This window comes from Hippocampus comes, unplaced genomic scaffold, assembly GCF_001891065.2.
Source record: "Hippocampus comes isolate QL1 unplaced genomic scaffold, H_comes_QL1_v1.1 scaffold397, whole genome shotgun sequence".
Taxonomy (NCBI): Eukaryota; Metazoa; Chordata; class Actinopteri; order Syngnathiformes; family Syngnathidae; genus Hippocampus; species Hippocampus comes.
This window is the reverse complement of record NW_017804968.1, coordinates 94,815-104,063: the sequence shown is the minus strand read 5'-3', so window position 1 is coordinate 104,063 and position 9,249 is coordinate 94,815. Positions and strand designations below refer to the sequence as shown.

At 48.3% G+C, this 9,249-nt stretch overlaps 1 protein-coding gene and 2 long non-coding RNA genes across 6 annotated transcripts; 2 read left to right on the top strand and 1 right to left on the bottom strand.

Annotated features, from left to right (window-relative positions):
• Positions 1 to 713: 713 nt before the first annotated feature.
• On the bottom strand, positions 714 to 9,246 carry LOC109527819 (protein SOGA3-like). Of its 3 annotated transcripts, XM_019889953.1 has the most exons (9): positions 8,573 to 9,246; positions 7,360 to 7,584; positions 7,142 to 7,300; positions 6,145 to 6,207; positions 5,734 to 6,003; positions 5,183 to 5,560; positions 4,349 to 4,990; positions 3,729 to 3,816; positions 714 to 749 (listed from the first exon to the last, which is right to left on the bottom strand). In XM_019889953.1, the coding sequence occupies exons 1-8, from the start codon at positions 8,702 to 8,704 to the stop codon at positions 3,757 to 3,759; spliced, it is 1,929 nt and encodes a 642-aa protein (XP_019745512.1). In that variant the 5' UTR covers positions 8,705 to 9,246; the 3' UTR covers positions 714 to 749; positions 3,729 to 3,756. The 3 variants fall into 3 exon arrangements, with proteins under 3 accessions (XP_019745512.1, XP_019745507.1, XP_019745498.1); XM_019889948.1 differs by lacking the exon at positions 714 to 749 and having other exon boundaries at positions 3,730 to 4,066; positions 6,145 to 6,204; positions 8,573 to 9,245; XM_019889939.1 differs by lacking the exon at positions 714 to 749 and having other exon boundaries at positions 3,730 to 4,066; positions 8,573 to 9,242.
• Positions 4,883 to 5,875, top strand: LOC109527885 (uncharacterized). 2 transcript variants are annotated; one of them, XR_002170593.1, is made up of 4 exons: positions 4,883 to 5,113; positions 5,195 to 5,302; positions 5,378 to 5,605; positions 5,761 to 5,875. It is a non-coding gene; the product is annotated as an uncharacterized LOC109527885 (long non-coding RNA). The 2 variants fall into 2 exon arrangements; XR_002170594.1 differs by having other exon boundaries at positions 5,378 to 5,615; positions 5,761 to 5,847.
• LOC109527900 (uncharacterized) lies at positions 5,872 to 7,347 on the top strand. The gene is made up of 3 exons (XR_002170600.1): positions 5,872 to 5,948; positions 6,714 to 6,858; positions 6,943 to 7,347. It is a non-coding gene; the product is annotated as an uncharacterized LOC109527900 (long non-coding RNA).
• Positions 9,247 to 9,249: the final 3 nt, after the last annotated feature.

Genomic DNA, 9,249 nt, shown 5'->3' with positions numbered 1-9,249 from the left:
TGCGCGCGGGAGTCTGGCAGTGTTTAGCAACATCTGTCAGCACGTGGTTTAATTATCCTGTGACCAATTGTCGATATCATGACTGCAACACGAGTTGCCAACACAGTAGCAGCGCATACGACACTAATGAACACACTGTGGAGACAATATATGGTCACCTACCATGTTACCGGAGTTAAATTTTGAATTTATCTCTACTTTCTGCATGGTTTTTATTTTTTAAAAATGATATGATCATCAAAATGTCTTTTTTTGAATTAATTGTTTAATTTAATTCATTTAATTTTAATTGTTTTAATCAACTATTTTGGGCATATCTTTATAAAATAATGTCGATTTTTTTAAATTTTAATTGTTTTAATGAACTATTTTGGGCATATCTTTATAAAATAATGTAGTTTTGTTTTTTTTTTTTTGCCAGTCCTGGAACATGTCTCTCACAAATCATTACGTGTTCATGAGTGTAGTTTGGTGAGTCAGTACCCGTCAGATCCAAAGAAGAGTAACCAAAGTGTAAAATGCAGGCGGAGTCGTCACCTCTTCTATTTTCCTCTGAATGTCCTGCAGCTGGTCTTCCCACTCTTGCATCTCAGAGTCAAAATTGTCCACCACGTCGCGCCTCTCTTTACCCCAACCTCGCCCGCCATGTGCCAGCCCGCGCTCCAGATCGATGGCCGCCATGACGTGGGCCTCTCCTTCTTCTTTTTTTTTTTTCTCTCCAAATAATGATTTACGATTCACTTCCCCGTCTGTGAGTGACAGCAAGGATGATTTTACAGTATGCAAGTTGCAACCTCTGTATCGTGACAGATTGTGCTGGAGAGCAAAAAGATCTACTGAAACACATGCAGCATAATTGACCGTTAGAAAAAAAAAGAGTTCCAGAAGGTCCCCAAGTAATCTTTAGTAATAAAGTTTGTCCACACAGACAATATATGCATGTGAGTATTACTGTATTGTACGGTATTGTGTTGCTAGCAGTTGTTTGAAGGTTTGTATTGATCTTAACAACAATGCTAATTTCCTTTAGCCCCTTGGTTTTAGTTAAGCTAACAGACTTTGGTTGCACAAAATGTTTGGTTGAATATTGGTTGGCTTTTGAAATGTAGGTTTGGTTCTCTTTTTTTTTTTTTTGCTTCATGTGTCAGATTGACAGTTGAGTTCAATTGCGGGTGACGAGTAGAATTGAAGCAAGCACGCTGGACCTCTAAGTGATGCTCATGAGTCCTTTTCTTTCCTTTGCGGTGTTATACAACGGTCTTTAATTTTTTTTGACGGTGATAGAGTGAGCGCTAAGGAATACTTTCAAAAGTTTTGTGTAATGCCGTTGCGTCCTCGTCATTAGACCTCCTGCGCAGCACGTGCGAGCGCGCCGGCTACGTTACTTGACACAGTTTTAGCTTCTCGGACCACTTTGCTCACCCTTCCCTCGCATGAGCGCACACTTCGCCAAGTAGCACGAAAGACTCGCCAGGCATGCGTCCCAGCGGCTATTTCCCACGAGCACACATGCGGCCAGAAGAATGACACCAGGCCCTCCTGCTGAGCAGCAGACCTGCCTTTACGATTTTGCATGATTTGAAATTTTTCAGATTGAGAGCACTTTTGACTCATTCACTGCCGAGAACGTTTACACTCGTCAACTGGAATCTTATCGTTTTCTGTCACCGACGTATATTTCAACGGGTAGGTGCGGAGTAGGAGCTTGCCCAGCTTGTACTCTGAAATTCAGGTTTGTAAACCACCGGGATGACAAACAGATCCCCGTAAATGTCGAATTTGCATGGCTTTGAATTTCATTGATTTATGGCCTTAAGTGTTTGTGTAATAGCGCCTGATATAATAATGTAGGAAATATTTCCAAGTCGGCATAATTCCCGAGTAGTTTGCACGTCTGCCCTCCCCTGTGCCTTTCGCCCACGTTCCAAAATGATGCGTGTTAAGGTCACCGAACACGGAGTTGTCTATTGGCGTGAACGCAAGTGCGAACGGTTTGATGGTCTGTATGTGCCCGGCGATTGACCAGCAACCATTTCAGGGTGTACTCCGCTTCTCGCGCCATGAACAACAATTAAGAATTTGATAACAATTAAAGACAACAATGCTCCTACCTTGTTCCAGGTGCCAAACCAAAAGCTCTAGTCTCCCTGGACTCTAGTAAATCCCCCAATCGGGTCCAGACCCTGGTTCTAAGTCACCCCCGCTTTCCTCCAAGCAGTGCCACTCTGCAGCCCCAGTCCCCTTGTTTTTCCTCTCTCGTGTTACGAAAAGCTCATTTTAAAGAGCCCCCTCCCTCGCCCCAAAGTCACACCCCCACGTTGAGGTTAAGTCATTGAACAAAAGAGTAAACAACCTCCTCCTCCTCCTCCCATCTGTGGTTTTGGAGGGGCTTCAATATCATAATGTCAAATTTATTCCAGCATCTGAAGACTCCAATAGGACAACTGTCGTCACCATCATCCCGGCTAAAATTACGCAAGGGATAGGGGTGGCGGATTGCGGAGTTGGAGGGAGGGAGAGTGTTTACATAGCTATTTAAGCCCTCCGACGTCTCCGGGCCAATCGGCTTCTCTGTTGCTACTCCGCTCGCAGGCGTCCGGGCAGATTTTGTCTTGTGACTCGAACCATTTTATTCCAATGGATGCCAAGTGGGTGGCTAATTATATTTGATTCACTACAGCCAACTACCCGTTTACCAAGTGGGGGGTACATTCCACAACCACACGCAGAGGTAAAAATCCACAATATACAGTACAGACCATGTAAACCAATTGTACCTTTGAGATATGAGCTTTATTTGTCATGTGAGCATACTCATAACTCACAACACTTGTATCTGAAATCATCTTTGCTCGATGAAAAGCATGGAAAGGCCAATAAATAGCCTGTTCCGGCCTCCCACTCCCACAAATGCTTTTAATTTATGGTATGTTAGGGTGTTGTTCATTTGGGTGTGCCCGCCTTAGCCACCGGGAGGCAGTATAACAGTCATATAGACACGAAGAAAGAAAAAATGGTCTAATACCACTGTCAGTGACTCAGTTATATACTGTAATATGTCATTTTTCATGGAGGATAAAGAATATATGCCTGTGAATATGATGTTATCGTTCTGTAGTTGATGTTCAAATATGCATTAAGTGTTCTAAAACCGCAACTATCACTGCTAACCGTTAGTATGTCAAAGGCACTTTTTATTTTGGGGTGCGTCGCCACCCCCTCCCAGCAATTTCACTTTGTGCGGGCGCAAATAATGCAATTTAGAAAAGAAGAAAAAAAACTATTTCGACAAGTCGTAGAAAGTAAAATGTAGGGCGTAAAATTAATAATTACTTATGTAACTATTGAGTCAAGTGAGCAAATATTCCAAGATCGACTCCTAACTTCCTGGATGCTTTAAACGCAACAGAAACGCGCGGAATGCCAGTGTACGTCCTGCCGTAAATCAAAAACAAACTGTCTCTGCTTTAGGCGATGCCAGCGGGGGGTGGGGATTGGTTTTGTAACTTGCTTTGGAACAGCAATGAGCTGACTTCTGTCCTAAACTCTTCTGAAGCCCAAATGTGTCTACCAGCAAGGTTAAATCAGGACACAAAGGTCATTCAGGTTTACTACCCCGAGCTTTTCAACAACATCAACAACCATAAAGCAATTGCAGCTAATCAATTTTGAAAAATAATCTAACTTTCTCCACTCATGTGGTCTAACAAGGACTCAAGTGATCTCACCTTCTCCTGGGACTTATTCCGTAGGGTGTTAAGGAAAACGGGAACGTGGCAGGGAAGTGGAGCGTTTTCCCCTGTGCTTTTTGGGAACCTTGGCAACAAATAATGCGGTGAGAGGGAAAGGAACAAAAAAAAACCACAAAAAAAAAAAGTCAAATCAACAGAGAAGAACCGACAGGGGATGCATGCCGATAAAGAAAGCAGTGGCGGGGTGGCGGGGGGCCGTTGAGTCACAGAACAAAGAAAAGGATGAAGAGAAAGACGAGCTTAAAGATGGTGGCGTAGGAGAGGGAGGAAAACAGCACGAGTATGAGGATGAACAAAATGATTGGCTGGAACATCTAGGAAGTGAAACATGAGGTTGCGAGTGAGGAAGAAAATAAGAATTACCATCAGGACAAAACTATCAGAAGGAACCGATTGAAAGTCGGTCCCTCCAGGATTTTTTTTTTTTGGTGATGTCACGACGCTTAATGCAAAGTCAGCCGATCGCCGTCAACTATGCGATTGGATTTTGTAAAATTGGACCAATCGTCGGAGCATCCCCGTAAGTTTGGCCAATCGTCGCATTCTCCTGAAATCCTGGAGGGACTGTAAAAGTGGCCGATTTTTCGTTTTCTCACCGACAACGGCTCCTCAGTATTCCTGTCCTCCAGCCTGGGCGCTTGCAATCTCTCGACGAAAGCCTGTAGTTCCTTCCTGAAGGCTTTCATTTGCGAGATGATGTGATACAGCAGCTCGTGCTCCCTGATCCGGCCCGCGTCGTCCTCGCCGCCGTGCCCCAGCTCGCCGTTGGAAACGTAGACCCTCGCCTCCGAGACGATAGCCGTCGTGTCGGCGATCAGTCGGTCGATGGTCCGGACGAGCCTCTCCGCCTCCACGCGGATGTCGATCATCTGCTGTCTGTCACGCAGACCGCACCGTCCGCCAGGCAGGAAGCGAGCCAACGGGGAGGAGGCGGCCCCTTCGGGTCCGGATGGAGTGAGGAGACCCCTGGTGGGTGTCACGCAACGACCGGCGCCGTTGTTGTTTCGGACTTCATCCGGATCGCTTTCGCCGCCGATGGGGCCCTCGCGTTTGCGGTGAGGGGGGAGCAGGCGGGAGGACGCGGACTCTTCGTCGCTTTCGCGGCGGCCGCTCGTGCCGCCGCTGTCGCTCTCGGCGTCGCTGTCCCTCGGACTGGGCCGCAGCGACAGGTGGGAGGCCAGGTCGTAGCGCTGCATGTTGGACAGCAGAACGCGGTTCTCGTATTGGAGCTGCATCACCTGAACAGAAGAGAGTCAAAGATGACGTTTTTCGACACATCGAATCTGATTTTTGGGACTCGTCCGAGATCCGAAGAAATCCCAGAGCCAACACTGAAGACCATTTCGAGCAGAGTTGGTGAGGTAGTTCTGCAAAGTCTAGTCCAGTCTGCATGCATCGGGAAACACGTTAAGTCGATAAACTTGTCCCACCTTGCCACTTAGGTCATTGATCTGAAGCCTGGCCGCCTTCAGTTCCTCCTGCAGGGCCTCGGCCTTCGCGCCGTCCATCCCGCCTACCCCCGAGAGTCCCCCGTGCCGGGCCCCGCCCTCGTGAGTGCCGGCTTTGAATCGCATCTTGTTCAGCTCGTTGGTCACCCTCTGGTTCTGTTCCTCCGCGTCGGCGAGGTTCCTCCTCAGAAGCTCCGCCTCGTCCTCCACCAGCTGCAGCTGCTGCCTGAGCTCCGTCAGGTCGTCCCCGAGCCCTCGCCCCAAACCAGGACCCCCCGCTGAGCCGACCCCGGAGCCGCCCTCCCCTTCGCCCTCACCGCGCAGGTCGTCCAGCTCAGCTCGAAGGCCTCGGTTCTCCACCTGGACAAGACGACGAGGAGAGACGGCGGCTCTGACATGCTAACCGTGGCCGTTTGTAATTCCTCCCGAGCCGCTATACATACTTAATTTGCCATTTTCTCATGCTGCCATTCAGTTTTCCTGTCGCAAATAGAGAACATCTGTTTGTACCTGATGCCGTTGTCCACACTCACCTCCAACTCGACTATTTTCCTCCCCAGGATGTTGGCCTCCTCCTCCACAAGGCGGAGGCGCAGCTTGAGCTCCGACTCGCGGGTGGAGGGCGGACCCCCGGCCTCGCCCTTGGGATGGCTGCTGTCCAATTCACCGTAGAAGGAGCGGTACTTTTGCAGCTCTTGCTCCAGACGGTCCTTCTCTTTGTCGATGGTCGCCGTCTTCCTCCTCATGAGTATGGCCTCTTCCTTGATCAAGGCCAACTGGCACTTTAGGTCCTCGTTGTCCTCCTAGACAGAGAGAGGAAAATATGTTCAGGAGTTCAAGATGAAGGACGTTGAATCTGATTTTAAGAAAAGGGATTTAAGATTCCAGCACAGATAGGATTTCGTGTCTTTCTGAGCCAAAACCTCTTGAAATCATTGCCTCACCTCAGTGGGAGTCTGCGCCGCTTTCTTGTCTGTCTTCTGAATGTCCTTCCCTCCCCGTTTCTTCTGAGGCAAGTCAACGATAAAAACATTGGTGAGAAAGTTGATTACAGTGAAACCCCCCCCCACCCCCACCACCCTGCTTCTCTGTCTTTCTCTCCGACAAGTAGCGCCCTAAAGCGGTCGCCCCAGCAGACTATCCGAAGGGGAGATTGCTAGCTAGCTAACAGCACATGGCAAAGACGCCGTATCACCTCCAATGCAAATCAAGCGACTGTCGTTCTTATATGGTGGGGCAAGGGGTGGCTCCTGCCCAAGATATGAGCTACATCACATGGCACTCTTTAGCTCCTCCTCCCCCTGAAATGATGAAAAACCGATTCATGCTATCATTCCTCAATTAAGAACGACACAGTTCATAGTCTTTGCATATTTCGAAAGCAGTGATCGTCAAACGTCGATATTGTGTTTGGAAACAAATCTCGGAATTCACTTTCAGGGTCTTGACAACAAAAAAAAACCTGTGATGTCGTCGTCACAAACCCTCTTCCTTCTGCGCTTTTATTTTGAAGGGTCCACTTCCAGGGATCTTCTGTGTCTTTTTCCCTTTAATTACGAGGGTGCTCCCAAACCTGCAGCTGATCAGCAATCACCTCCTGCGTGTGAGAGCTCTCCTGATCTTCAAGCGGGTTCCAGATGATTCACGCATTATGAGCGGTATCTGCTCGTGCGCACGCTTACCATTTTTGTATTTTTTTTTTTTTTGTGCAAACTCAATCGTTCTTGTTTGTCTTGTTCCAGTGCCTGCCTCCTTGCCCAGCCTGGCTCCACATTTTCCTCCCCGGACCATTTGACCCTGCACCCATCCTTCCTCCATCTCCTTCGCTTTTGCATCCTCTGCCGCCTTTACCTTTGCCACCCATAACAACCTGATCGCGAAAAAAAATTGGCTGCACGAAACACTGTCCTGCCATGCCCAATGTAATGTTTATCTACCCACCTCTTTGGTTTTTTCTAGTTCGTTGTGCAGGGCTTGTTTGGTCACCTCCACCTCAATGAGGCTCTGTCTCAGCTTCTCGTTCTCGTCTTCCGTCTTTGCGCGGGTCTCCTCCACCTTCTCCAACTCGTGGTGAAGCCTCACGGACACATCTTTGGCCACCTGCCCCAGCGGCGACGTGTTGATTTTTGAAACCCGTGAACGAAACGCACTCGTCGTACCTTGAGGTCCTGTTCCAGACTCCTGAGAAGCTCCTCGTCGATCTCCCCCGTGTGGGCGTAGCGCAGGCGCTTCCTCTCGGCCTTGCGCAGGCGGTACTGCAGGATCCGGCAGTTTTTGTTGGCCCGCTCCAGGTCGCGCTTAATGTCCTGCAGCTGACACGTGTCTTCCTCGTAGAACGTGTCACGCATTTCGTCCATCTCGGCCCTCATCTCCTTGATCTCGCACTGGACGGCAAATATTGAGACCATTTTACGAATGATGGGCCGTCAGAACCTAAACACTGTCAGAACCACGACCCGCGGCTTTATTTTACATAATTAGATACAGTATTAGGTTACGTATGCTAATGAGCAGCCCCATCTCTTGTACAAAATGCTATCTCATTGAGCTATGGGGATCGTTACGAGTCGGATCAATACCCAATTACTCAACTGTCGGTTTAGATTCAAGCGTCGTCGAAATGGCGGTTGAATGTGCCGCGTTTGAATCTCAATTCCGACCTCGGTTTTTAACATGTGGTTATCATTGTAGTCGAAGTTTAATTTGCAGTGAGCTAAAGATGTCACATTGTGAGCTATCCCGAATATTTCGGCGTGTCAAAAGATGAGCAACAGTTTTCCATGTGATGCATCCAACCGCAATAATAAGCATGTTGTGATAAATTCACGACGGTATGTGAAACTGAGCATCATTGTCTTTTTTGGCCGAACATGATCGGTATTTCTTTTCTTGCATAGGGTGTGTTTTGCTTGTGCTATTTTGCAGATTGTCACCAATGATCGAATGTATTGGAATTAAATGAGCAAATGAAGGAGGCATTTTTCACACTTTGCCACATCCAATACAGATGGAACTCTTAATTTAAAGTATGTTTCCTTTAAAAGAAAACGAGTCAGAATACTTGCAAGTCACCTGGCATGGTCAGGATGGTTCCACCTCTGCCTCAACTTGAGCCAGGATAAACCCTGATTTTGGTACCCTCGGAATAATTGTAATGTGGAAAATAATTCCTTACATGTCGAGTTTTATAAATATATTGGAAGTTTGAGTACAATGCCAAAAAGGGTGGATGATAGCATTTATGATTGACAGAATGATGTAAGTCAAATGAATTGATTTTGCTTTTGCATGTTGTAGTTCATTAGTTTTGACTATTTAATCACATTGTAAACAAGCAAAGCAACAGCAGTTGATGAAGTTTTTTCCCCCAACCTTCAGGTCGTCGTTTTCCTCTAATAGTCTCTCCATCTCTTCTTCCAGCAGGGCCTCGTCCTGCTGTGTCATAGATGCGTCCTCGGTGGCCTGCGCAACCGGCCGTGAATCTCGAAGAGCAGCCTCCTCCATTTTGTTTTGCTTTTCCTCGCTCCTATGTATTTTTCATCTGCGAGCTCCAAGTCATCCGGCCAACATCCCCCACTCGCTCCACTGTCGAGGCGAATCGAAAGCAGGCCCGGCCGGCGTCGGCGTTCACCGGGCAGCCGCGCAAGCGTAACTCTCTGCCCCCACAGCGCGGTTCTCCCGGTTCGTTCAACCGACGGATGCAAGAGATCCAGTTGGAGGATTCACATGGAACGATGCGGAAGGATGAGCAAATGGACCGAGTGGATAGCAGAAGCATCCGCCCTTTTCAGTGTTCCCGTGAACAGCTTCAGCACCATCCGGGTGAGAGGATGAGCAACACCGAGGCTCTCGGGCTCCCTCTCCCTGCCGTTGGCCTTCCTCAGCCGGCCTGCTTCCTCTGCCTCCCAACCCCCACCCGCAACGCTGGTTCCAACTGTTCCCCGCAAAAAAAAAAAAAAAAGGAGGTCTGGTGCGGGGTGGGTGACCGGGACCTCGCCCCGGCACTTGGCGCGACTTCCTGGCTGGCAGCAACAGGGTCCTTTATTCAG